At 54.2% G+C, this 27,530-nt stretch overlaps 1 protein-coding gene across 15 annotated transcripts; it reads left to right on the top strand.

The window, feature by feature from the left end:
• Nucleotides 1-964: 964 nt before the first annotated feature.
• Nucleotides 965-26,724, top strand: PAX6 (paired box 6). Of its 15 annotated transcripts, none has more exons than XM_056354906.1 (15): nt 965-1,098; nt 5,191-5,303; nt 7,783-7,925; nt 11,339-11,415; nt 11,751-11,805; nt 14,464-14,594; nt 15,494-15,535; nt 15,629-15,643; nt 16,434-16,599; nt 20,849-21,007; nt 21,815-21,897; nt 22,166-22,316; nt 22,460-22,557; nt 24,616-24,766; nt 25,624-26,724. In XM_056354906.1, the coding sequence occupies exons 5-15, from the start codon at nt 11,796-11,798 to the stop codon at nt 25,707-25,709; spliced, it is 1,092 nt and encodes a 363-aa protein (XP_056210881.1). In that variant the 5' UTR covers nt 965-1,098; nt 5,191-5,303; nt 7,783-7,925; nt 11,339-11,415; nt 11,751-11,795; the 3' UTR covers nt 25,710-26,724. The 15 variants fall into 15 exon arrangements, with proteins under 15 accessions (XP_056210881.1, XP_056210880.1, XP_056210876.1 ...); XM_056354905.1 differs by having other exon boundaries at nt 22,442-22,557; XM_056354901.1 differs by having other exon boundaries at nt 15,629-15,844.
• Nucleotides 26,725-27,530: the final 806 nt, after the last annotated feature.

The following is a 27,530-nucleotide window of genomic DNA, read 5'->3' as shown; positions in this document are numbered from 1 at the left end:
CGGGGCCGTCGCTACCTGCCAAAGCGCGGGACTTACGCGGGGCCGCGTGAGGGGAAAGGGTCACCTGGGATGGCAGCTCCAGGCCCCCCGCCCCGCAAAGCCGGAGCAGGGGCCGTGCTGGCGGCCTCCCCCAGTGCCCCGCAAAGCCCTCTCCGCCCCCCGTCAAAGCCTGTTCTGAAGTTGCTGGCAGCCCCCGCCCCAGCCCAGGCAGGCGGCAGGTTCATGAAACATTTAAGTGCAGTTCAATAAAACTATCGGCTGGCGCGGGGGGGAGGGGGCTCTTCGCTGATAAATTATTTACCCTGACAAGTGTGTGCAAATAACGGCCTCCCCCCCGCCCGCTCTAATGGGAGGGGGTGCGGATGGGGAGAGCAGGGAGCCGGGGCACCCGCAGGGGTTGTGGCGGGGCAGCCCACGCGTGTCCGGGGCACGCCGCGTCCTGCCCTCTCTGCTTCTCGCAAGGGCCAGCACCCCGTTCCGCCAGGAGCGCTGCGGGTGGGCTGGGGCGGCCACAGCGCTTCCGAGGAGCCGCAGGGCTGGGCCGGGTTGTGGGGGCTTCTGTCTACCCACGCACGGCTGTCCTCGCTCGGAGGAGGCTCCGCAGGGCACGAAGCCAAACCTCAGCCTACACCTTGGCCCGGGAGGCCGGGGACGGGCCCGGCTGCGGGCACCGCTGCGGCTGGGGCGAGCCGTCGGGCCGCAGCCCCCGGTTGCCGGCAGAGCAGCGGGAGGAGCCCCCGGGGCAGCCCCGACCCGCGGCCCGGCCCCGGAGCGCAGCCCGGGTGGAGCCGTGCCGGGCCGTGCCCGCCGTCGGGGCGGGCGGTGTCCAGGCTCGCGCCGGCCGCGCTCGTGTCGCCTAAAATGTCTCATTAGCTAACGACTGTCCGCCGTGACGTCACCAGGGCGGCCCAGCCAATGGGGGAGGCGCTGGCGTGGATATTAAGGGAAAGTTAGTGCAAAGGCAGCACCCCTCTTTTGCTGTCATTGACATTTAAACTGTGTGGCAGGTTCTTGCGTGGAAATTGGCGACCGGAGCCGCCAGGTGCCTCCTCCCGGCCGCGGGACCGCCGCGCCCCGGCCCTCCGCGCCCGCTGACAGGTAACGGCGCCGCACGCCCCTCGAGCCCCCGACCGCTCGCCCCGACGCGGGGCCGCTCCCTGCCGCCCGCCCGACGGGAGGGGCCGGACACCCCGACCCCGGGCACCCCCACCCCGTGGGGGCAAGGCGAGGGGAGAGGGCTGCAGCCCCGCACAACAGGTGGGGGGGGGGGCGCGGGGGGAGGGAGCAGTTCCGGCCGCTGCCCACCCGTCGGAGGGGGCGGTGGGGGCGGCCAGTGGTGCGAGCCGCTTCCCAAACTTCCCTCTCTGCGCGGGCGATGCCGCCCCCTCCGCTCCCGTACCCCCCGCCCCGTGACCCGGGCCCCCTCCCGCGCCGGTACCCATCCCAGGTGGCGGGGGCAGCCGCAGGTTACCGCGCCCGTTGGGGGGGCCCGCTCCCCGCCCCCCCGGGCCCTGGAACAGCCGGCTGCCGGCTCGGGCCGCGGCCCCGCGGGTTGCCTGGACGGGGCGGGAGCGGGGCACGGCGGGTCGGGCGCGGCAGGCCCGCACGCCCCCGCGGAGGGGCGCGGAAAGGCGGGCTGGCGGTGGGGAGGCGGGTTGTCGTCGGGGGCCGCGTCCCGGCCGCTCTTCTCTTGGTAAGGCCGGGGACTCGTCGGTCGCCGCGGAGGCTCGGTCGCCCCGCTCGGGCTGGGGAAGGTCCGGTAGCCGAGAAGCCACTGCCTCTCGGCCCCTAAACTCAAGCTCGCCCCTCCAGCGCTGGGTGCCTCTGCTAAATGAGGGCGTCCGTGGGAGAGAGGGATCCCCTGGAAAGGTCGCTCTTCCTCCGAAATAGCACGAAACAAAATAACAGCGTAAAATCTAAAACACCGCTCACCTGTCCTCGAGCATCTCCAAATACTCCTGACGGTGCGTTAGCAGGAACGCTCCCCGTGATGCTTCGCTAAAATATAACGGTAAATGGACATTCTCCTTCAGTAATAAATCAAACACCATCTATCTCAGATCCTCCTCCCTAATTAGAGATGTTTATTGGAGATGGTGTTTATCCAGCTGTCATGCCGAGAAAAAGCTGTGACATAATTACCTCTGACCAGATAGTCTTTTATATGCATATCTCGCTGACATATAAAGCAATCGGTTTGCATTAAAAATGACAAGATCAAATGTTGATTTTAGTCGATATAATAATATTTCTGGTCATTAAATTAATTAAAATGCAACTTTCAGGCTCTCCAAATTACGAATCCTGCGATTTAAACCTTTTTTCTTTTTAGGAATTAAATGAGCGGCTCCACCAAAAGGATGGGCAGCGGGAAACGTACCCTGCAAACTTGCCGCGATAAATCAAATATGCCAGCTAAAAGAAAAAGAGCCCTCAACCCCTCAGCTTAATAATGCAGCTGACGTGAAGCCGAGGAGTTTCTCTATCGGTTCCTCGTGGTTTGCCAAATTTAGGTTTTGCTGCTAATTCGAGAGGCCAGGAGAGCCCCAGGTGGGGCAGAGGCGAGAGCGGGACACACACACCCCCAACACCCCCCCAACACCACACCACACCACCCCATCCCCCACCCCCCCGCTTTAACTGCGTTATTTTGAGCCCGCACCTCGGTGCTGGTGCCTTTGGTTTTGTGGCACTGGCAGCGCCTGCGGAACCATCTGCGCGGGGCTGTGAGCGAGCCCTGATAAGCCCCGAATTACTCTGTAATTGAAAATATATTTTTGGGAAAGGCTGGTTTTACAAATATCAGGGGTGTAGGCTTTTGATCCTTTCTGCTGCCTGTGTTCTCCAGTTGCTAATAAAACTCGCATTGAGCTCCTTAGTGGCTTGATTAACAGGCAGATTAACTGTTACTGGGGTTTTGAACAGCTTGTCCCAATCAATAGCATTTAAAAAGCCCGTCAGGATGCGCTAAGCTTCCACCACCATCACCCCCCTTCTTTTCTGAAGGCTTTTCGAGCGGGGCCGGTGGCATGACACATTTCACACACACACACACACACACATATATATAAAATCAAAGGCTTTCTCGTACAGAAAGATGTATATTCGCCTTCCAGTTTCAGAGCGACTTCGGCAGGGTCCAGAAAGCCTTTTTTTATCCTGCCACACAAAGCTGTGCCTTATGCAAAAGGCCAACATAAAAGAGGTTAAATCGATTCCAAACTTTCTGCAGATTGTTTATAAACTAGAAAAGCTCCACTTAACTCAGTGTCCTGTGCATTATAGGTTTCAAACACTGTCTCTACATATACAAATAGGCATTAAGTGTCCTGAAGGCAAAAGCATTGTAGTCTAAGACGTCAGGATTTGTGTATCTCTTCAGTTTTAGACCGAACTGGACAAGAGGACTTTAAGCATTTTTATGGGTATTAAAAAAGGTAGTTTGCAGCCCAGATATTAATACAACGAGACGATACTGGAGTCTCTAACTCAGCACTTTCTGCTTTCAGCACCTAACAAAATACGAAAGGGAAGCAAAAGCTGCTGTTTAACACAAATCAATACCCAGACACGAGATCATGTAAAAAAGTGAAAATTATTTTAATCAGGAAAAACAAACAAACAAAAAGCCTTGCCATATATAATAGTTACTTACCTTTTTTTTTTTTTTACTTTTTTTTAATTATTATTATGCCCATTTCTTTTTTCTTATTGTTTGGAATAGTTAAAAAAAAAAAAAGGCGGGGGGGGGGAAGAGAAAAAACAGATGCAGAAAAATGCTAGTTACAATAATCCTGTGCGGATTTTAAAGTAGCAATCTTCAAAGGGTGCCTAGGTCCATGCCGAGAGCCAGGGCCGGGGCCGCGGGGTCTCACGGCTCAGCTTGGGCGGGCGCGGGTGCCGCCGGCGCAGCCCTCAGCCGTCGGGGGGGCGGTCTGCGCGGGCAGGAGGGCAGGGCTTTGGGGAGAGGGGAACCTCACGGCGCTGCTGCTCCTCTCGCCTAATTAAAAAGGCGAGCGGAGCAGTTTTAAAAGTCGAAAAATCACCTTCCTAAAAAAAACCCAACAAACAGTCAAACAAACAAAAAAAAACCCACCAGAAAAAAAATAGAGGAAAAAGGAAAAACAGGCCGAGCGGGCCAGGAGGGCGGCAGCCTGCTCGGAAGGGCGAGCGGCGGCTGGAAAGCTGCTAGGAAAAAAAAAAAAAAAAGGAAAAGAAAAGCCAGCGCTTCCCTCGGAGGTATCCAGGCACGGCAGCCCCGGCAGGTCCCGCTTCCCCGTCGGGCACCGCCGCCGCGGAAGGCTGGGGCTGGGGGCCGGGGGCCAGGAGGCGGCAGCCAGGGCCGGCCGGGCTGCCCGGTCCCCCGCGGGGCGGCCGAGGGGCAACCGGGCCAGGGGCGGCGGCGGCCGTGGGGCCGGTCCGGGGCCGGTCCCGCACAGCCCCTCCGCGCCCGCCACCGCGGGCGGAGGTAAAATGGCGGCGCGGAGCCGGGCCGGACCTCGCGGGGCTCGGCGGCGGGACGGACCCGGCTCGGCGGGACGCGACGGGGCGGGCGGCCCCGCACGGCCCCGCGCACGGACGCGCGCGCCCACCCTGCGCGCGCCCACGCGCGCGCGACGCCACGCGCGGCCCCGGCGGCCCGCCCCGCTGCTCTTTCTTCCTCTCAACTTTCGCTCGGGGCTCCCGCTCCACCGCCCCCCCCCCCCCGTGACGTCACCGCCTTCACCCCTGCCCTCCCCTTCCCTCCCTGCCCGGGTATTTTTTTTTTCGGCTGGGGGGGGGCGTGAAAAGTTTTTGGGGGGGGAGGGAACACAAAGCCCGCTGCGCCCGAGGGGAAAATAGCAACAAGATTACGGCTGCTTTATTCTGGCGAGGAGGCGTAAGAAGGTGCTAATCCAAGGGGTGGCTAATTGAGAGCTTGTAAAAATGTTATTTGCCTGCAATTTCGGACAAAGTGGTTTCTGTCTTTTCCCCCTTTAACGCCCCGTGAATGAGAGTTAAAAAATAAATCGCTCATTTGCTAGAGAGGGAGTGCAACGGGAAAAAAAATCAGGAGGAGAAAAAAAAAAATTAAAACCCACGGTCACGACTGACTCCAGCAAAAGGACTAGATCCCAACTTTTAAAGTCCCTTTGGAGCCTCCGAGATGGTGCGAGCTGACAAACCGCAGCCTCTCTCTCTCGCCTGCAGGATGCGTGCGGCGGGGCGGCCGGCCCTGGCCAGCGGCAAGTAGGAGCGCAGGCGGGCTGCGGCGCGGGACGGCTGGTCGCCACCCGCCGCGGGGGCTGGCCAGCGGGACACTGGTGCGTATTTTCCCTTGGCCCTTCTTTTCGGTTCTCGTTTGTCGCTCTGAAAGATCTGGGCGCCCCCGAAGTGATGTTTGGCGGCGGGGAGGGTGACCTGGCGGCTGCCTGTACTTTGGGAAGTTTTGGAGAGGAGGAGATGAGGGAGCGCGGGGAAAGGGGGGGCTGCCGGGGGGAGGGGGCTGCTGGCCGAGCCCCCAGCTGTGGCAGAGCTCCCTTGGGGTGCCCCACGGCCGGGGTGCCCCCCCTCTGCCCTGCCTTACCTTCCGGGGAGATCCCATCACACCCCAATGCTCCCGTACGTCCATGGCGATATTCGGCTCCGTTTCTGTAAATATGCATGACTCGGGGAAGGAAAAAATACCCCAAAAAAACCAAACCCGCAGGTCGGCTCAGGCCTGGCCAGGGCGGGGGGAGCGGCCCCAGTCCCGGGCTGCGGCAGGTGGGGCCGCCGGTCCTGGGGCAGCAGCGCCGGGCTCTCCCCGCCCGCAACCACCGCCGATGGGCCTGGCTCGGCCGGTGCCGGCCTCGGGGGAGGGCCGGGGGGAGCCTGCCCGCCACGGCCCCTGACCCCCGGGAGCTGCCCACCGGGCCGGAGCGGGGCGCCCACCGCCGCACCCCGGCGTCGGGGCAAGGGAGCCGCGGCGGAGGGGTAGGCAGCGGCCTCCGGAGAGCCCATTTTGTGCCATTGGGGAGCTGCGGCAGCTTCTCGGCGGGACCGGGGATGACAGTGCATGACGGCCGGGCAGCCCATTATCCTGCTCCCATTGAGGCGCCCTTTCACTCACATGCAAACTCCTTGGCAGAGTCGTTTGTCTCCTCATTGTACTTTATTTAAGAATGCAATGGTTGTCAGGGCTCTTATTCAATTTCAAGATACTTTATTGATGAGCTTTGACTTTTAGCACTTTTCACATGTCAAGAGAAGTCAAGTGTATGCGGCTACGACTTCATTTTATGCTTTGCGCGTTCATACTCTCCACTTTCCGCGGTGGCTCTTGGAATTTCTTTTTCCTGTCTCTTCTCCCTCTTCCCTTTCTTTTCCCCGAGACTTTTTTTTTTTTTTCTTTTTCTTTCCCCTGTGCAGACCCCCCCCTCCCCTCTCCCCCGGACCACTCGCCATAACCGATTGGGACACCCTGAGCTCGGACTGGTGCTCCCAGTGTAACCTTAAATGCATGCGCTGAGGGGTTGCTTTAGAGTTTACTGAGGTGTGTCTTAATAGTCCGGCATTCAACAAATGTACTTGTGGTGTGTGGTCAGAGCAGCAAAGTCATTTACTTACTTTCCCCCTTGAGTTTCTGGCAGCCAGTGAAGGGGGTCCCTTTACGAAAGGCGGGGGGGGGATGGGGGGGGGGGGAAGCCCCTTCAGCCGTCGAGCACAAAGCAGCGGCGCTGCCCAGCGCCCGCTGCAGCCTGCCGGGCCCCCCCGCCTCCATGTGTCTTAAAAAAAAAAAAGAAAAAAAAAGGAAAAAAACCCCGACAACAACACGAAAAAAAAAAAAAGCCCAAACCAGCCCTGCAGCCCTTAGTCAACAAATGGCACGTGGGAGAAGTTTGTGTGAGTGTTTGGTAAAGGACTCTTCAGGGCCTTTCACAAGAGCCCTCAATGCACAAAGTAAATGGTGTATTTGCTCTGCTCTTTGCCGGCCGGGCAGCGCCTCCCGCTCCCCGGCGCTGGAGCGGGGAAGGGGGGCTGCCGGCCTGGGGACCCCGGCCCTCACAAAGCGCCTGTCTCCCAAATATTTATGTCTTTACCATTTGAATGTTATTTTCCCCTTATCTCCATTGTCGGACCGGAGCGAACTGTTTAAATGCAAATTGACCTCCCTCCCCCCCCCCCCCCGCCCTTTCCCCGCCGCAGCCCCCCCCTCCCCCCCCGCCCGGCCCCCTCCCCCGTCCCGACCTGAGAACGCGCCGGTCCCCGGCTCGGCGGCGGCGCGGGGGGAGGCCGGGCGCGGTGGCGGCGGCGGCGGAGCGCGGGGCCGGGGCGGGCGGCGGGCGCGGAGCCGGAGCGCGGAGCCGGGAGCCGGGCCCAGCGCATTCATATTCAAACGGCTGGGCCAATTGAGCCGGGCCGGGCGGCGGGCGGCCAATCGGCGGCGGGGAGGCGCTGGCGGCGCTTTGCATACGGCAATATTTCGTGTGGGAGCGAGCGGAGCATTTGCATGTTGTGGAGTGATTAGTGGGTTTGAACGGCGGCCCCGGCTCGGCCGCATTTCCCGCTCTGGTTCAGGCGCAGGGAGGAAGTGTTTTGCTGGAAGATGATGACAGAGGTCAGGCTTTGCTAATGGGCCAGTGAAGAGCAGTGGAGGCGAGGCAGAGACCAAGGCACACATACATTAATACACTTGAACCATCACCAATCAGCATAGGTGTGCTCTGTCTCTCTCTCCCCACTTCACTCACACACTCTTTTATCTCTCGCTCTCCAGTCACTGACAGCCCATTTTATTGTCAATCTCTGTCTCCTTCCCAGGAATTCAAGATCATACAACCAGCAGCTTCAGTGGAGAAAAACTATTTTGCTGGCAACTCTTTTTAAAGCACCATCATTTCAAATCAGTGCGCTCTTAAACTATTGACAGGAGCTTTGACAACAAGACAGGATGCCTCATAAAGGTGAGTGCTCATTTCTTGTCCCAACTTCTCCCTCCTTGCATTTTAATATTTAGGCAGGGCTCGCTCTCTCCCCTCCTCTCTCTCTCTCTCACTCTCTCTCTCTCATATTCCCATTTGCATTCCGGAGAGCTTCCCAGGGAACTTTCCAGCCCAGGAGCTCACAAACTTTCTGCCTTTCACATGAGCCCGTGTCCTCTGGAAAAGCTAAAGCATCTGACTCGGAAACCACTGCCAACACCAGCAGCAGTAATTCCCACGCAGCGTTGGCTGGGCAGGGAGACCACAAGCGCCGGTGCCCGTGCTGCCGGTGCTGCCGGTACCCCAGCTCGCCGGGGCGGCGGGACCCAACGCGGGCTCCGGCCCCACGCCACGCCGCGTGGGAGGGAGGGGAGCGGCGCCTCGCTACCCCGGGGCGGGGGCGGGGGGGGCGTCCGCGGCTTCTGCTTTGTGCTCCCGCGGTGTCGGTTAGCCGAGGATCACCCGTGGTGGTGGGGGAAAAAGAGGGAGCGAGTAGCCGAGAGAGTTGCGTGTGGGAGTGTGTGTGGGAATTAAAAAAATATAGTCACATCCTAGGCCAAGTCAGCTCCCAGGCGCGGTACAGGCGGGGAGCTGAGCGGAGCTGAAGGGCTGTCAGCTTTAATCAGCCACCCGGGGATCCTCCCAACTTGTCCCTAGTGCCGGCAACTTTCCCAGCTCCGGCGCGGGAGAAGCGCCGGGGGCGCGGAGCCGCCCGCACCGCGCAGCGCGGGCCCCGCCGGGCGCCCCGCACCGCCCTGTTCCTCCGCCGCGCCGGGCGCGCCCCGCTCCCCGCTCGGGCAGCTCTTTTCCTGCCTTTTTAAATCGAGATGCTGCAAAAAAATTTTTTTTCTTTAAAAAAGAACTAACCTCGCTTATTTTTGCAAGAGCCACTTCATCACCCCTTTGATCCCCCAGCCCTGCGATGCCCCCAGTATAGCAAAGCCTTTTTTTTTTTTAAGAAGTTGCAAACTCTTCGCTGTAGGGAAGGAAAAAAAAATTTACTCATTTGCTCCTGGGAAGCACAACAATAAACTTGATTCCTTTTTCCCTCGCAAGTGCAATTGGAAAAAAAAATCTGGATTTGAATTTAACCTTGTAACGCTTTGCACGGAGGTGTTACATGGACGCGCAGGGCAGGAATAATTTCTGGAAAGTTTAAAAACAAACTTTCTCGAATGATTAAATGTACCTGGCAGAGGCCGTTTTGGAAAAAGACAGCAACGTCCTAGAGACGAAAAGTGACTGCATCTTCTCCATTTTAGGGACATAAAATGATAAAAGTGGCCCTTGACAATAAATGTTTATAGCTGCTGACCTTTTCCAACGCCTAATAGTGAACCGATTCGTTTTTATCTTTCTCTCATTTGCCCCGAGAATGCGAAAGTTTGTCATCTTAATGTCTAATTGCGGTTTCACCGGGAGAGAGGGGGGGGGAAGCTATCCGCCGTCAGATGATAGCAAAATTTCGAGATTAAAAACCGACTGGCAGCTTAGGCCGGGCCTATTAGGACAAACATTCCCCTCCCGGCTGGGGAGCCGTGCGGGTCCGCAGGTCCCTGCGGGGAGCAGCGGGTGCGGGTTACGGCAGGAGAGGGGCGAGTTTGCGATCGTGTGGCTGCGGGGCCGGCGGGGGCGGCCGGGCCGGGCCGGGCCGGGCTGGGCCGGGGGGTGGTGGAGAGCAGCCCAGCAGCCCCCTCGCTTCCCCTCACCTTGCTGCAGCACTCGCCTGCCCTCGCCCTCTATTGTAAAATGCTTTCGGCTGTGTTTAGGGTTTGCTTTGCTTTTGTTTCGTGGCTTTCCCCCCGCTCCTTTTCTCCCTCTCTTTTTTTTTTTTTTTTTTTTTTTTTTTTCCATCCCCCCCTTTCTTTTAAATCCACTCATTCTCATTTCTGAGGTCCGTGTTGGCAGAGCTGAGGGCTGGAATTGTAATGGTGGCTTGCTGGATGGCTTCTTTAACCCCGTAGGCCCCACGTTTACGAGTTGTGCGTGAAATATGTGAGGAAATTGTGTCTGGAGAAGTGGGTTTCCCTTTCGGTGTGTGTCTATGCAGACGTGTTCGGTGTATTAAAGGGATGGCTTCACGTTCAGCTCAGCTGAAGGAGATATCGCCACGTCTCCATTGAAGTACAGTGTAGCTTGCTCTGTTGCTAATCAGGTAGCTCTCCAAAGAGCAGTAAATATTTACCAGCTAAAGTCTTCATGCTGCGAGAAAGTACTTGTTTGATGTTTATTTTTATGGATTTAAGATTACTAAAAGCTACTTAATAAATTATACCGTGGCTAGTCCTGAATGGGGAAACGTGCCTCTTTGAATTCTCCATCATATGCAGGAAGAGTAAAATTAATATTCATTATAGGCGCAAAAGAAAGAGAATGAGTATTTTTAGGCGAAAAAAAAGGGAGAGAAAATGAAGGCTGCGACTATTTCATTATTTTACCTCCTTTTTTTTAGCAACCCCCTTGAATGGGCTCTTTATTGTAATTGTCCCTCCCCAATTGAGCACCCCACTGAGCTGTTGTATCTTTTTACAACCCCTAACAACTCGCACCAGTAACACAATTACCGCCAGATATTTATAACGAGAAATTACTTTTCCATTTTCACCCGCGACGATTTCGAATAAATACATGGGGACGCATAAATAAATAAATAAGTGGCCCGGGGGGGGGAGGAGGGAGGGAAGGTGGCGAGAGGAGGAGAGAGGGAGCAGGGGAAGGAGGGAGGGAGCAGGGGAAGGAGGGAGGGAGCGGGGTGGGGGGGGGGGGAAGAGAAAAAGGCGCTGGGGACTGTCCAGGCGCTGGGTCAAGGCAGGCACTAATGAAGGGAGAAGGGGCTTGTTTCTCTGCTCTTTGTAAGTTGGAGGGTTGTTGGTCCGTTGAGTTGGGAAGCTGCGCGGCCGGTTAAGGAGCCTGGGTTTCTGCACTCGGGGTTTGGGTAGAGGAGCAGAATGGAGGCCATTGTTCGCTTTCTGTAGGCTTTGTTTAACAGTTCTCACCCCCTCCTGTTCTTACTTTTTAAAGCAGTGAGGCGAGGTAGACAGCGTGTGTCACAGTACAGTGAAAAAGGGGAAGATCTAAAGACCAAAAAAGAAGTTAATCACAAGACGGGGAGTTTGGGGGAGAAAAAGTTGCTAGTGCCGCGGGGAAAGGGCGGGGGGGGAAAAAAAATAACTCGAGAAAATACCCGGAGGTAAAAATGGAGCCCCGCTCCCAGCAGGCAGGACAGCCGGCCGAGCACACACACACAGACCCCCCCCCCCCCGCCTCCGCCGGTGCCCGCGCAGCCCCCGCGCAGCGCAGCGCCGCCCGCCCCGCTCTGCTCCGCGCCCCGCACAGCACACACCTTCCCGGCGTCGCTCCGCACTTTTTAATGTACTTCTTCTGCTTTGTCCTAGAGGGAAGACTTTAACTAGTGACACGCAGATGTGCGAGTCCCTAAATTGTATGAGAGGACAGTCCACCCCGCTTTCAGGCAAGTTTAAAAACATGACTTCGGACTCTCTTTGTGATTGTTGTCACTCCACTTAATACACCACCTCAGCGAAGGGCATTAACGACGAGGCAATACGCCACCTGCATGCAATTAAAACGAGAAACCACTTGGCGGGTTGCTTTTCTTAATTTTTTTCGCGTGTTAGGGATGCATATGTACATTTTTTGCCCTGAGGTATTAAAGCCCCCAAATCCTTAAGCTAATCGGGGGAAGACGCCTAAGGATAACAAAGTAAGCCTGTGAGATATTAGCCTCTCTGCAGCTTAACGGTGTGCACTACCTCCCCTGATTAACGCCTATTTTATCACTGATAGACTGCTATAGGCGAGCCCCGTGGGATACTGCTCTATCAGCCCAACATGCAGAACAGTAAGTGACTCCGCGCCCCTTCGCGGCCGCGGAGGGCAGGCGGGGGCGGCCGCGGGCGCGCAGGAGCGGGCAGGCAGCCTGGGGCCGAGGGCCCGCTCCGGGGCGGAGGGGGGGGGTGTGGGGGGGCGGCTCCGCCGGGCGCGGTGGCCCCTGCGCGGCCGGGAGCGCCGCCCGCCCCGTCGAGGCGCGGGTCCCGTCGGGGGCGGCGTGGACGGGGCCGGGAGGGCTGTCACGGCTGCGGGGCCGACGGGGCTCGCCTGGTACGTGGCCCAGGCCCTGCCGTGTGTCCTCCCTGCTCCGCAGAGGGAGCTGGGCAGGGAGCAGCCGCTCCGCGCTAGGTGCAGTTCCCCGCCACCTCCTGAGTTTATTTGCTTCCCGGTGCTGCTGATGTATTTTGTGGATTATTAATATTTTTTGGCCTTTTTGTTGTTGTTATTGCTGACGTCGTTTAAGACCTGGCCGAGGGGCCTGCGCGGCTTTCGGAGGGGAAGGCACTCGCCCAACGCGGGAGCGCAGGGGAGCGGGGTCGGGCGCGGTGGCCGGCGAGGAGCGGCCTCTCCCTGCGCTCCGGCGCAAGGGGCTGCGCGGAGGTCGCAGGGACCGGGGGTGAGGTCCCAGCCAGCCATGAGCAGGCCCCATCTCCTCGGGACGCGGATCTTCCGTGGGGTGGGCTCCACGCTGGGGCCCCGCGGGCGCGCTTATCTTGCGCGGGGCAGCAGCTGCGAGGAGCGCAGGCCGAGTTGTGCGGCCCTTGCGCGAGGCGGTGGGCCCCCACCCCGTGCTTCTCCCGGACGTCGCCGGGGATGCACGGCTCCGGGACCCCTTTATCATCCCCCCGCTGAACCGGTGAAGAAGTTGTGTCCCCGTGTGAGAAGCATCTGGAAAAACACAGGTTTTGGGGGTTTCTCAGGAAACCTCGGGTGGAGCTGGCTTTTTGTTGGTGGTTTTGTTGGTCTTGGCTGGTTTGGGTTTTTTTTTCCCTTCTCTTTTTTTTTTTCTTTTTTTTTTTTTTTTTTTTTTTTTCCGGGGCCTCTGCGTGCGTGTCCGTGCGATGTATTTTCATTTATCCCGAGATAAAACCGAGCCCCAGCAGCCCGGGGAGGGCATCACCTGCGCCTGGCGGGGCGGCGGCGGCTGCCCTTGGCCGTGGCGTGCCGGGGGTTTATGGTAATGGGGGATGCCTGCACTCGGCCGTTTGGGATCGCCACTGCAAAACGCAGAAAAGATATCATTCGGGTGAAGCCTTTATTTTGTTTAAAGGTCGCGGCGGGCTCTTCAGGCTTTGTGTTAATAACTCCTGGGTGTATATGGTGCAGAGCATCCAAATTGACACCATATGTTTTCCTATTAGATGACTAGCAATAGAATACAAGGCGCATAATCATTGCCACTGGGCGAGATCTACACCGCTCTCCAGGGAAATTATATAATGATTAAGGCTTAACCTTTTAAGTGAAACTTTGATTCTGCTTTCCCCGCTGCCATTTTTTATGTCGGCGAGCGTGTGTCCCCCCGCCCCCGAAATGGGCTCCCCGCACGCATTCACGAGGCCGGGAAGGGGGGGCGAGGGCTGGGGACGGGGCGGGGGAGTTGGAGCGGGGGGGGGGAGCACCGAGGCACTGCGCCCCCCGGCCGCTCCCCGCCGCCCCGAGCCGGGCCGCAGCCCACCGCCCCCGGGGCGCAGGCGGGGAGGGACGCGGGGCTCCTCTCCCCGCGGTGGGAAGCGCAGGTCGCGGCGCCGGCCGCGCTGCTGGGCCGGGGCGGCAAATTCCCCAGCCCCGATGTCACTTTGAATCCATTGCGCGGGGAGCGCGCCCCCTCGGTTGTGTCCGCGCAGAGCCCCCGGCTACCTCAAACCGCAGCCTCCCTCGGAGGGAGAGCGAGTAGAGTTCAATCTAGTCTGAGTGATATCCAAATGCGGACAGAAAGGGTCGTTTTATCATGCTACTATTTGTCGTGACGATGCAATTTTCAAAAGCAGAGTACTGTCATAAAGTGACACGCCTGCCACAAGTGCTCCAACTGATCTTTTCAATTAGCCTTCCATGCATGATCCGGGGCGACTTCCGCCTATTTCCAGAAATTAAGCTCAAACTTGACGTGCAGCTAGTTTTATTTTAAAGACAAATGTCAGAGAGGCTCATCATATTTTCCCCCTCTTCTATATTTGGAGCTTATTTATTGCTAAGAAGCCTGGGCTCTTGGAGTCAATTTATCAGGAGGCTCCAAAGAGAGGAGAGCGGAGACGCGTAGCGCGGAGCTTCTCCAGGGAGACCTCCAAAGCCTGGAGCTTCAGGTCGGGCACTGGCGAGGCAGCCCCTCGCCTTGCTTGTGGCGAGGCGCGCTCGGCGGTGCGGATGCAGGCAGGCTTGGTGGGGTTGGGGTTGCGGTTGTTTTTTTTTTTTTTCTTTTGGTGGGGAGGAAGGATTTAAAAAAAAAAAAAAAAAAAAAAAGGGAAGGAAGCTACCCACGGCGATCCAGCCCGGAACATTGCTGGGGCTGGGGGCTCGCAGGCGGGGAGCGGCGGGCTGGGGCGCGGCGGGGCCGGGCGCGGTGCCCTCGGAGCGGCGGTGCTGTGCGGCGGGGCGCGGAGCGGCGCTCGGTGGCTGCGCGGGGCGGGAGCGGAGGGTGCTATGGTGGGCGCTGTGATTCCCGCAGGTCACAGCGGCGTGAACCAGCTCGGCGGGGTGTTCGTCAACGGGAGGCCGCTGCCCGACTCCACGCGGCAGAAGATCGTGGAACTCGCTCACAGCGGCGCCCGGCCCTGCGACATCTCCCGGATCCTGCAGGTGAAGGCGGCGGCGCCCCCGTCCTCGCTCCGCTCCAGAGCCGCTGTGCCCACCGCTGGCCGCCCGGGCGCTACCCCCCACACCCACCCACCCTCCCACCCTCACCGCCACCACCACCCGCCTTCCAGCCTAATAAAACCATCCAGCCGCTTGATTGGTGCTGCAAATAGACCTTTCGACGCGTATATATCTATCTACCTTTAAAAATATTTTAAATTTTTTTTTCTTTTTTCGCTCCCCTTTATTTCCATCCGGTGGTAACCTGCACTGTCGTTACAGTTAGTTCGCTGTAATAAACTGAATTATACGGCTCGGCATAATTTCAGTTTCCTTTCCTTCCCTCCTCCCCCCCTCCCGTATTTACTTATGATTTTGTAAGATCTGTATGCATTTGGCGTGGCTTACTGCCTTTTTTTTAATTATTTTTACTTTTTTTTTTCTTCAAAAAGGAACAAAAAAGAGGGGGGGGGGGAGGGAAGAGAGAGAGAGAGAAAGGGGGAAAATAAATTAAAACAAACCCACCCCCCCTCAAAGCCACGCTGTTTTAGCCCGGAATCTGTCTTTACGGACTCTAACGCGATCTGGCGCAGCTCAGGGGTACTTTGTAAGTGTAGGTCTGGATAACCCTCACTCACCCTGTCCCCCGCAAATACTCTTCTGAGAGCAGTGAGGACGATGGAGACTAGCCTGACTTAGCTATTGTTCGCATTAAAGGCGTATATTAACATTGATACTGAAAGAATTACGTTTTGACCAGATTTTTTTTTTTCTTCCAAATGTTTTTAAAGTATCACTTTTGTAGAGGGTAGGGCCACGAATGTAATTTTTTTTTTTAAAGAAAAAAAAAAGACTCTCTAAGTAAGTTCTCATACCATTTAAGGTATATTTTTGTGTTATAGACCCATGCAGATGCAAAAGTCCAAGTGCTGGACAATCAAAACGTAAGCTTGTCATTGTTTAATGCATACTTAAACAATTTTATTTTTGTCTTGAAATTATTAATAATGTGATTTTCTGTCCGCTTCCCTATCCAGGTGTCGAATGGATGTGTGAGTAAAATTTTGGGCAGGTATTACGAAACTGGCTCCATCAGACCCAGGGCAATCGGAGGTAGTAAACCGAGAGTAGCGACTCCAGAAGTTGTAAGCAAAATAGCGCAGTATAAACGAGAGTGCCCCTCCATCTTTGCGTGGGAGATTCGAGACAGATTACTATCAGAGGGGGTCTGTACCAACGATAATATACCCAGTGTAAGTTCATGAAAAAAACCTTCCTGTGTGCCGTTTACAATGCTGGGTAGCCCTAGCGAGCCTCTGCTTCCTTTGTTTTGGTATCAGATGAGAGGATAGCAGGTTCACATCATTTGCATGTGGCAGGGTCAGACGCATTTTTTCATACAGAATCTGACAAATGCCTTTAAGGAGGGAAAAAAAATAAAAAAAAAAAATGCGGGTCACCCCTGCGCCTGGCGCCTTAGGACTGCGAGCATCAGTCAAAGCCATCACTCTGGTTTTGCAGGGTTGGGTTTGGGGTGTTTTTTTCTTTCTTTCCTTTTTTTTTCTTTTTTCTTTTTTTTTTTTTTTTCTGCCACCCCCCCCCCCCCCGTGGTTTGTTTGTTTGTTTGCACCACCACCAGCAGTACGCGAGTCGGGGCGGCTGGGACACGGCGGTGCGGGCCGGCCGCAGCGCGCAACCGGCGCTCGGGGAACCCCTGACTTGCGCCCAGGTCGAGCTGCCCGCAGCGCGCAGGGGGCGCAGAGGGGCGCGGGGGCTGCGCGGGTGGCTGGCGGCGAGCGGGTTACCGCACTACCATTGCCTTTCCTGTCCTTTGCCTTCCAGGTGTCGTCGATAAACAGAGTCCTACGCAACCTGGCTAGCGAAAAGCAACAGATGGGTGCCGACGGGATGTACGACAAGCTAAGGATGCTGAACGGGCAGACGGGGACCTGGGGCACCCGGCCCGGCTGGTACCCCGGCACCTCGGTACCCGGGCAGCCCGCCCAAGGTAAGGGAAAGCCCGGCCGCCGCTCCCCGGCCCGGGGCGGCCCGGCTCGGCTCGGCCTCGCCTGGCGGAGGCGGCCTCGACGCGGGTGACCCTCGCCCGCTCCCCGACGGGCGGTGGGCAGGTTCCTCGGGACAGCGGGGCGGAGGGCGTCCCCCGGGCCGCCTCCCGGGGCGACTGCGGGCAGCGGGCCCCCGGCCCCGGTCCGGCGGTGGGCAGGGCAGCCCGGGCGCAGCCGCTGTCAAAGCCGCGTCCGCTGCGCCGCGGTGCCGGCGGCCGGGCGGGCTCCGGGGCTGGTCCGTAACCTCGCCCAGCAGCCCGGTAACCGGGTCTCCCGCACCCGCCCGGGCCGCCTGCCCGCGCCGGGCTCCGCGGAGCCGGGGAGATCGGTAGCTATCTCCGTAGGGCTGATTATAGCTGCTCCTCAATGGACCCGAAACAACTTTGTAAATATAGGAAACTGTTTATCCTGAAGATTAATAGGTATTTGTTGTAGGAATGACAAGGGGATAATATGAAGGATAATGGGATGTTACGTTACATACTTAAGATGGTTAATGGCTTTTTTTTGAATACGGGCTCTGTTGAGGCTCGGCTCTCCCTGGCTGTGGTCAGTCCTTTAGAAGAGGTGTCTATATACAACAACCTGCTTTTTGTTTTCACCCCGCAAGGAAAAAAAAATCGGTAACTGTGCGGAATATCTGGTACAAAGGATGTTTCTGTCACACGCAAGAATTTGTTATGGGAACAATTCTGTCGCTATGTAATTGCTCATTAGAGATCGTTTTGTTTCTCATTAAGGCGACATGAATAAGCGTCTAGTTGAAGGAGACAGCTGTAGAAATGTTCCACAGGAGACCTCTGGACACGATATGGCACCGCTTGCCAATTAGACATGTCAGTTTTAAGAGAAGAAAACAATCTATGAAGGACACTAGAAAGATAGAGCGGAGCCCTCGCTTCCCCCCACCCCCACTTTGGTGTTTTTTGTTGTTGTGTTGTTTGGTTTTTTTAAAATTTTGTTTTGCCCGATGTCCCCCCTCGGAGCCGGGACGGCTCCCGCCGACAGCCGCCCGCCGGCTCGCCCCTACCTGCGGCGCTCGGGGCCGGGAGGGGGCTGCCCTGCCCCGTTGCCCGCACCCCTGCCCCGGGCCAGCGGCCCCGGGGCTCCCCGTCCTTCCCTCTCCGCCTCGCACCCGAGGGCCGCACCGCGGAGCGGTGCGCACTTTCCGCCCGTGCGGCTCCAAACGACCTGGGCGCTCTCCGTTCCCGCCGGTTGTATTTGGCTTTTTTTTTTTTTTTTTGTCAGAAAAGGCGTTAATAGAGAAATGTGGGGCGCCCCCCTGCCTGGCCGCCCCGCCGCAGGGCGCTGCCCCCGGGCCCGGCTCCGCGCGGTGCGGTGCGGGCACACCTGGGGCCGGGAGGCCGGCGCTGCGGCGGAGGCGCCTGTGCCCGAGGGAGGTGGGGGAGGTGTCGGTGGAGCTGCTGGGGGCTTGTGGTGACCCCTTCCCGTGGCGTGGGGGTGAGCGCAGTTTCCGCAGGGGCGGGAGGACCCCGGGAGCCCCCCTCCCACAGCGCAGCCGGGATAGCGCGGTGCGGAGCGGCGGGGCCGGAGGTGCGGGGGTGCGGAGCCAGGAGAGGCGAGGGGGAGGCAGGCAGGCACTTAGAACATCCGCATCGCAAAATTAAAATTAATAAAATGGATTTCCTCTGGAATATTCATGCTCCCTCTAATGTTTTTCCCTTGCAGGGGTATGTTACTGGATTTTAAGAGTCCATTACTCAAAAAGCATAAGGCGAGGTTAGGTCTCAGAGGGGTACAAATATGGTCTCAATCTGATAAACGCCATGCAGCAGTGAATAAAATAATGGATACATGAGGGCTGACAGAACAAAAAGAGACATCTCTATCCGGGAGAAATTCTCCAGTGATTTAGTGGTTTTAGGGATCACCGAGACACTGTTTCTTATCTTCCCCCCCCCCCCCCCCCCTTCTCTTATAAGACTAAAGCCTTCTATAGGATTTAGACACTTTCTCTTTCAACAGATGCTACAATGTTTTGATCCCAGCTCTATAGCTGAGAGGTGCCGCAATTGGTTTGCTATCTTTTTTTGCTTGTTTTCCGCCTCACTGATTAAGACACTAAGAAACTAAGGAATGATTTTATTTCCCAGCGTCTTCCCCCCCCCCCCCCCCTTTTTTTTTTTTTTTTTTTTTTTTTTTTCCAGGAAACAAATCCTATACCCAGCGTCAGATGGTCTGGCTATAGGATAATAGGGACGGACATTCACTCGCTTTCTTACGGATTAGGTCTGGAAGGTGGAACAGCCCTATTGAGATCGCTTCTTTTAGGGGCTTTTAAAATAAAAAAAAAAAGGGGGGGGGGGGATGTTTTCTAAAAAGAAGTATCTCAGTTGTCCGTCGCCGGGGTTTTAAATGGTGATAGGCGAGTTTAGGTGAAACTTTCGGCTGGATGGGGGGGGGAAGCGCGGAGCGCAGCGAGGAGGCTGCGAGCACCCGCGGCTGCAGCAGTTGGGAAATCGGGGTGGTGGCCCGGGGAGCGGCCCCGGGGTGCCCTGGGCTCCCCGGCAGAGGCAGGCGCTGGGAGCCCCGGCCCCGCGGGGGCAGCCCCCCGGGCCGCTCCGTGCGGACAGTGATGGATGGGGGCGGTGGCGGAGGTTACGGCGGCCCCGCGGCGGGCGGGCGCGGCCCCCGGCGCTGCCACCGGCGCTTGGCAGGGCGGCTGCCCCGGCGCGGCGGCCCTCGGCGGGCCCGGCGGCTTTGTGTGCCCTGAAAGGCGGCCCCCCCCGCTATTCACCCGCCGCCGGCCGCCTCAATGGGGCTGCGGCCGCCCATATGGTCACCGCGGCCGCTGAATCCCCGTGTTTAAATGGGGGAGAAAGTTCGGGTTTTAAAACATTTCAAAGTGGTTGAAAGGGTCCCACCAGATCCTGTCACAATTCCCCCCGAGCTTTGAAGGCCGGGGCCATTGTTCGCCGATTATAAATGATATTACTTTAAAGTTGATTTCCCACAATATTTAAAGGATGTAGCGGGAGTGTCGCTATTTATTTTTGCCGTAACTTTTCAAGAGAATTAGCATAAGCAGCCCATGCGTTCCCCCATCCCGTCTCCCCCTTTATGCGACATCAAAACGCCTGGAAAAATATGCTTTGAAAGGAGAGGGAGAGCTAATGTCGGGGACAAGGACTTCTCCGCCTCGGCGGCAGCGCCCGTGCCCTCGGGCCGCGGCGCCCGGGGGTCCCCGTCCAGCCCCGCCGGGCCCGGGCTGCCTCCCCGCCGCCGCCTGCAAGCGGGGCACAATGAAACTTTCCCCTGTTTAATGACAGAAATTACATTAAAAGTGGTGGAAATGCCCTAATTAAAAACGTACCACTTCAATGATATGCCAAACGTTCAGCTGCAGAATAGCATATTTAGCTAGTTAGCGAACTCGCTACTATTTCTTTTAAAATTACATGTTAAAATTTTAAAAGAAATCTTACTTTTCTCTGGTGCAACACATTACAAAGAATGGACAGTCCTTTTATCTAAATATAAAATTCCATTTTCAGCAATTATAGCCTGTTCTTGGTGATGATATAATTACAGCTGTGCTCAGTAATAGGTGTCAAGGCAATGCACACTCATACAATAGTTGAATAAAACTGCAGAACAATGCAGGCACTTCTAAATTCACAACCTTTAAAATGAAATTGACTGTGCAGAATTCAAATAAAAACTGGATAAATATTTTTTAAAAAAGATTACAAGCTTGGTTTGGTTTCTTAATAGCATTTTCTGCAAACCTATCAACATCTAATTGATTAGATAGGAATTAATGATTATAGATAATCTGAAATACTGAACATTGCTATTTTAAATATAGCAATAGGTAAATAAATGCAGCAGGCAGAGGAGACTGCCATGGCACTTCAGCAGCGATTCATGGAAAGAATCACTTTCAGGGGAAAAGTATTTTTATGCAGGTTTTATTCCAGAGGGAAAACAAAATGAAATTAAGACCAGGTGATCGGAATTCCTCATCTCCAATGTTTATCATAACACTGGAAACCGAAATGTTTCTGTGATACCCGTGTCATTAGCGTGGTGTCGCTTCGATACCCGAGAGGTTTTTAAGGGAGGGTATCAGCAAACATGGCTGAACTTGTCCCTAGTTGCCTTCTTTCTCTGATAGGGATCTTAAAACAAGGGTACCTGCGTTTCACTTTTCCACTCTCGGTTCCACAGATGGCTGTCCGCAACAGGAGGGAGGAGGGGAAAACACTAACTCCATCAGCTCTAATGGAGAAGATTCAGACGAGGCCCAAATGAGACTCCAGCTGAAAAGGAAGCTGCAGAGAAATAGGACATCCTTTACCCAAGAGCAAATCGAAGCCCTGGAGAAAGGTGAATGACATTTTCCTACGGGTGAAGCAGGAGAGGAAAGCAAAATGTGCCCTGGCTATATTAAGAGCTGAGCGGAAGCACGGTATTCATGTGCCCTGTATATATATGTATGTTATTTTAAGTCCGTGGCTCTCTCCGTCCTCTTTTATTCACTGAGCTCCAAATATTCATCGATGGCTGTGGCATCCACCGAGAAGCTGTTAAAAGGTTTTCAAAGGGAACATACTCAAGGCACAGATCATACCGAAACATCAATGTTACACCCTGGGCTCCTCTCGGGGAGATAAACCTCCTCCTGCCACCTGTGCCATGTCGCCATGCGAGGGCAGGCAGCTGGGGCTGGCACAGCCCCCCGTGCCTGCCCCCACGCTCACTGCCCATCCCCAGCGCTGCTGCAGCCCCGGGCTGGGAGCAGGTGCCCTTTTCCCTGACCGGCCTGGGCGCACCTCGCCTCTGACCCGCTGCAGATCTTTGTTCTTATTTTCTGCTGTTATTTAGGGACGTGCCATTTTGCTTCTTGGTGACAGGGTCAGAGCTGCCTTGGGGACCCCCTCAGTGGAGGCAGAAGCCCTCACTGCTGCTTGAAAGATGCAGCGTTGCACCCAAGCCTGCCTGCCCCCTTAGCGATACTCCCCAGCAGGCAAGGCGTCCTCCTTCCCAACACACCACACACACACAGCTCAGCTTTGCCTTTACAGCAATGTTTGTTAAGAGCAGTCAGAGCATAGGCAGTGCAGAAGCAACTTGCATTTTACGGTCAGCCACATTAACTCCATGCAACTAATGCAACAATATTTCTTTCTGCAGAATTTGAGAGGACCCACTATCCCGATGTGTTTGCGAGAGAGAGACTAGCTGCTAAAATAGACCTGCCTGAGGCAAGAATACAGGTACTGAATTGCTGTGCAATTATAACTGTTCTTATTTTTACGGTTACTATTCCTGGCTTCTTGGAGCACAGGGCAGCCCCTATTTATGATCGGGTATTTGTCCATCTCCCCCTTCAGGAAAATTACAACAGCTGGGGTTTGCTTTTGCATGCTGCTTTGCCGTGCTGTGAGCCAGCTTTCTATCAGCACTGCCTGGGGTGGCGGGGGGGAGCCCCACACCTCTAGTCCTTGTAGGGTCACTCACATCTGTCAAACACTCTGTTTCCAGGTGTGGTTTTCTAATAGAAGGGCCAAGTGGAGAAGGGAAGAGAAGCTGAGGAACCAGCGAAGACAAGCCAGCAACACTCCCAGCCACATTCCCATCAGTAGTAGTTTCAGCACAAGTGTTTACCAGCCGATCCCGCAACCAACGACCCCCGGTAATGCCACCAACCCACTCACATTCATCCATCCTCTTGGGGAAAAAATGAGACTCTGAGACTGTATCGCCCATTGTAACTGCGGTTAAACTAATGTGTTCATCTATCTGTCTATTCTATTATAGTTTCCTCTTTCACATCAGGTTCCATGTTGGGCAGAACGGACACAGCGCTCACAAACACGTACAGCGCGCTGCCGCCCATGCCTAGCTTCACCATGGCCAACAACCTGCCTATGCAAGTAAGTCTGGCGCTGCCACCACGGCATGATGCTCTCTCGGGACCCAGTGGCCCCTGGGGGGTGCAGCAGCATGGGTGGGGGCCCTTTCTCTGTGGGACAGGGGGTTACAGACCCACACCACGCTGCAGGGAACCTGGCACCAAAGGCTTCCCTGGCATCTGAAAAGATGCCCTATGTGAGAGGGTCACAAGGGGAAGGGTGCTGTAAGACCTGGTGCTCAACAAGTGCTTTTTCCAAATTTTAAAAGACAAAGGTCCTCAAATTTACAAGGCAGCAGTTCTGGGATGAAAAAACTCTTTTCAGGAAAAAAAACAACCAACCCCATGGTTAACCTATGGAACTCACTGATGCGGTATTGTGGAAATTGCTGCCTGAATAAGCTGCCAGAGGGATCCATCCTTCCCGGTGTAGGTAATGTGGTGGCGGCACATCAGGAACACCTGAGAGAGGGAAGGATGTGATTAGCATCAGTGGTTATGCCAGCTAAGCCAGAATTGCAAGAGCTGTCAATCCTCATGCCTGAAAGCATTAGCTGATCACCAGCTGGGTTAGGAAGAAATCTATTCCTTTGGGGTCTGTTTCTATAGACCTTTCAGATGCAAAATTCCTCCTTTTTTAATGGTGGGGTTGGCCTAGGAAGGTGCTGGCCAATTACGGGAGTTTTACAGCTTTGTCTGAGGCACACAGCATTGACCACTGCTAGAGACAGGCGAGCAGATTAGAGAGCCTGACTCCTCCGCCGTGGCAATTACGATGTTACTAATTGCTGAACCAAAATTAACCAAATAAAGTTAGAGTCTCGCAAGTTCGCAGAAAGAAATGACGTGGCTAGGTCGCTATTTCGTGACGTTGGAGGCTGGCGGCGCCGTTCCCGGTAGCAGATGACAAAAGATCAAAAGGCTGACGTGGGAGGGGGACCCTTGGGAAAGCAGGAGGCCCCTGATCCACTGCTGCCGGGCACCTGGGCCAGGGACCTGGCATGTGTGAGCCGCTCTGGAAAGTCCTGCCTATGTGGCCACCACGGGAGGATGGCCACGCGATGTCAGAGTGGGAGATCTGGCAGCTGAACAGTTGGCATCTCCCTGTGGATGCACGGCGCGTTGCTGGTTCTCCTAGAGCACAGCGTGTGTGCTCAGTAAGCGAGGCTGTTTGCATTTTTCGAGACAGTGTCTGTCGGGGAAGTGCTGACAGAGGAAACACGTGTGGACTCGTTGAGGCTCATGCACTTGGAGTGGGAATTACTCATCCCGGTTCCCGCTCCCCTGTTGCCTCCCTGTGTTGGGGCCGCACCAGCACCCTGGAGTGGGAGATGCTCCTGCTTGGTGCCTCCCTGGCACCCTCTGCCTCCAGCTGCTCCCCCCCCCAGCAGATAGGGTTTTAGGGACTGGAGTTTAGGCAAATGTCTGATCTCCTGGGATGCTGCTGGCAGGGGTTTGCTGTGACTGTGGCTCTGACAGGGGATTGCCACACATGTATGTGTGGGTTTGGGGTGACCCAGGTTCTGAAGGGGGATCAACGCGCGTTGATCCCCCTTCAGAACCTGGGTCACCCCAACCCCACACTTACATGTGCACGTACAACATGCCTGCAGATGCAGGACCAGTCCGTGTGCCTCAGCGGAGTAATTTCTAGTTACACCCCTAACAGTTTTTAGTTACACCACCAAATGTGAGGTGAGATGCCAGCCCTGTCTCTGGCTGCAAATGGCATGAGACATCTTTCTTCTGCCCAGGTACAAACAAGGGCAGCGTTCAGGCTTTGGTTCCTTGGCTTAGGTAGGTAACACCATCGTTAGATGTAGGGATCTGCTCACCAAGTGTGTTTGAAAAGGTGCCGGGGACTGTCCACGCTGTTTCTGTGGACCAAAAAACCTCTGGGAAGAGGCTTCTTGGTTGAGCTCCTACATAGGGCTTTACATCTAGGTCCCAGAATTTGAAACCGAAGCTGGTTTTGGCTTGCACACGCTGCTTCTGAGGGCTGGCACATCCGTCCAGAAGAGCATAACGCTGTGTTTACCTTGGCCGATACTTAACGCTCTTTCATCCTCTGCTCCCATAGCCCCCGGTACCCAGCCAGACCTCCTCCTACTCTTGCATGCTGCCCACCAGTCCATCGGTGAATGGACGGAGCTATGATACATACACCCCTCCTCACATGCAGACACACATGAACAGCCAGCCGATGGGCACCTCTGGCACCACTTCCACAGGTGAGTGGCCTCGTACTCCCCCTGCCCTTCTGCCAGCGTGGCTTCCTTGCTCCAGCCATCAGGTTTTTCCCATGTATTTGCCGGGAGAATTCTCCCCAATGCTGGGAGAGGTCTCTGTCGGGTTTAGTAGCTGCTGAATCAGGCGGAAGATGAAAATGTGTAACCTTGCGGGCTAGAGCAGAAAGTCTGATTTTTAAGCTGCCACTGGAGGGGTAGATGAAAGACAGCTGATTAACAGAGGTGTCGCTTGAATAGCGCTACAGTGGAAAGCTCTTCAGTGAGGCCCCCATCCTGCTAAATCTTCTCTGTATACTTGATTTCTAAAGCAGCATTTATTTCACTGTTAGATTTCAGCAGCGATACCCACACCCATCACGTTCAGTGTACGTGAAAGTGTTTGCAGGACTGGGGGTGTTTTTACCGTGTCTGTTGTCAGAGGCTATTTTTTGCTAACGATTTGAAGTTCTTGAGAAGGCAGGTAACCTGTAGAAATATTAACCTATGCATAAGAAGGCAAAACAGCGTATAAAAGGGTAAGTGTCAGTGTAAGCAGGAGCAAGCCAGACACATTTTAAAAGAATAGAAATGCTTAGTGTATTTTGGGCTGAATTCCCAACTGATACAAACGAGCCGAAGCTCTGGCATTTATCTCAAAGCATGACAGTTTATTTATAACAACAAATCAGTGAGATGTGCACAGTTTTTTAAAATATACCCACCTCACCACCTGACTCTGCAGGCTGGTAGATGGCAAGCTTTAATACCAGAACACAAGCACAAATATATGAAACTATAAAGCAAAAAATTGTGCTATGTATAGAAAAACTAAAATATCCATTTTCCCCCTCAATTTTCAGGTCTCATTTCCCCTGGAGTGTCAGTTCCAGTTCAAGTTCCTGGCAGTGAACCTGATATGTCTCAATACTGGCCAAGATTACAGTAAAACATGTGTTAATTCTGTAAATGACTATATGGACAACAGTTGGATGTTCAGCAGTATTTTATAAAGGAAGAATGGCTCTCAGAGTACTTCTGTACTGCAACTGTGCCCTATGCTATAACACATGGAAAAGACTTTCACACGGACCTTTGTACACTGAAGGCATTATATCAGTTGGAACAAATCTTCATTTTGGTATCCAAACTTTTATTCATTTTGGTGTATTATTTGTAAATGGGCATTTGTATGTTATAATGAAAAAAAAAAAGAACAATGTAGACTGGATGGATGTTTGATCTGTGTTGGTCATGAAGTTGTTTAAAAAAAAAAAAAGAAAAGGAAAAAAAAAGAAGCCATGATCAACAAGCTTTGCCACGAATTTAAGAGTTTTATCAAGATATATCGAATACTTCTACCAATCTGTTCATAGATTATGGATTGCTGTTCCAAGTTTGTATCATTCCATTGCATATAATTAAACCTGGAACAATACGCACTAGATTTATGTAAGAAAAATATCTGTTGGTATTTCCAAAGGTTGTTAACGGCTGAAGCTATGTGCAAACAGGGGTAAAGAGAGAACTTCGATGAAGAAAAGAGTTTGATAGATAAAAGGTAGATTGTGTCTTCGATATAATCCGATTTGTTTTATGTCGAAATGTAAGTATTTGTCTTCCCTAGAAATCTCCCAGAATGATTTCTATAATAAAGTTAATTTCATTTATATTTGACAAGAATATTCTATAGATGTTTTATACACATTTTCATGCATCATACGTTTCTTTTTGGTCGGAAAGAGTTAATTGTTCTTAGATATAGTTGTACTACTGTTCACAGTCCAATCATTTTTGTGCATCTAGAATTCATTCCTAATCAATTAAAAGTGCTTGCAAGAGTTTTAAACTTAAGTGTTTTGAAGTTGTTCACAACTACATATCAAAATTAACCATTGTTGATTGTAAAAACCATGCCAAAGCCTTTGTATTTCCTTTATTATACTATTTTCTTTTTAACCTTATAGTGTGGTGTTGCAAATTTTGTTACTGTGTTAGGTTAATCTCATTAAGTTTTATTTTGAATTTATTTTGAGTTTTCAATCAGGAGGGATTCTTAAGTTTTTATAGACTTTCAGCCCTTCCACTAGCCTGTAATTTGGGCTAACAAAAAGAAGATAGGTTCATGTATCTAATTGCAGCTGAGAGCAGGAGGAGGTTGTTTATTTAGCTTGGGTTTCTGGGGACGCTCTAAATGAACTCCAGAATCCAGCAGAATTTCCAGCGGGGAGTTTGCATAGTGCCAGTCCGTGGTGGAGACGCGATGCATGCCCGTGTCTATCTGTTGTAATTATACATAAAGTAGGTATAGACACATATACACACAAATATACATGTCTGACTGCTAAAAATTGTTTTGTTAGGATGCTTAAAAAGAAAAAGAAAAACCACAAACCAGCTGTGTTTTTAACAAGCTCTTTGGGGAGAGTGAATACCATCCCTTTATATTGCCACACAGCATAATCTTAGTGTAATTTTCCATTGAACTTGTAACCTGGTTAATACCTCAATGCGCTTTGTGTGAGGGTTGTTAGTGTGGGCGTGGGTGGAGAGCTGCATGTCAAGGAATAATGAGAGAAGACAAATCAACAGGCAACAACAATGCGAGCTGGGACTGGCTAGTGAAAGCTAAAGGCCTTTAGTCACTGGCAGGGAAATCTAAACATTCCCATATCTATGAAGCTGGCTCATTGTGGTGCAGTTGTTACTTGTGATGCTGTGCTGAAAAAGGGATCTCATGATTAAAAAGCCAATGCACGGGGAGTTTTGA

The sequence above is a fragment of the Falco biarmicus genome, chromosome 10 (genome assembly GCF_023638135.1).
Source record: "Falco biarmicus isolate bFalBia1 chromosome 10, bFalBia1.pri, whole genome shotgun sequence".
NCBI lineage: Eukaryota > Metazoa > Chordata > Aves > Falconiformes > Falconidae > Falco > Falco biarmicus.
The sequence above is the reverse complement of the archived record's forward strand: the minus strand, read 5'-3'. Positions and strand labels throughout refer to the sequence as shown.

What these genes read in the sequence shown, in the direction of transcription:
- PAX6 (XM_056354895.1), top strand. An exon ending in TGCCTGAGGCAAGAATACAG is followed by an intron (nt 21,898 to 22,165) that starts GTACTGAATTGC and finishes CTCTGTTTCCAG; the next exon opens with GTGTGGTTTTCTAATAGAAG. An exon ending in CTCTGGCACCACTTCCACAG is followed by an intron (nt 24,767 to 25,623) that starts GTGAGTGGCCTC and finishes CTCAATTTTCAG; the next exon opens with GTCTCATTTCCCCTGGAGTG.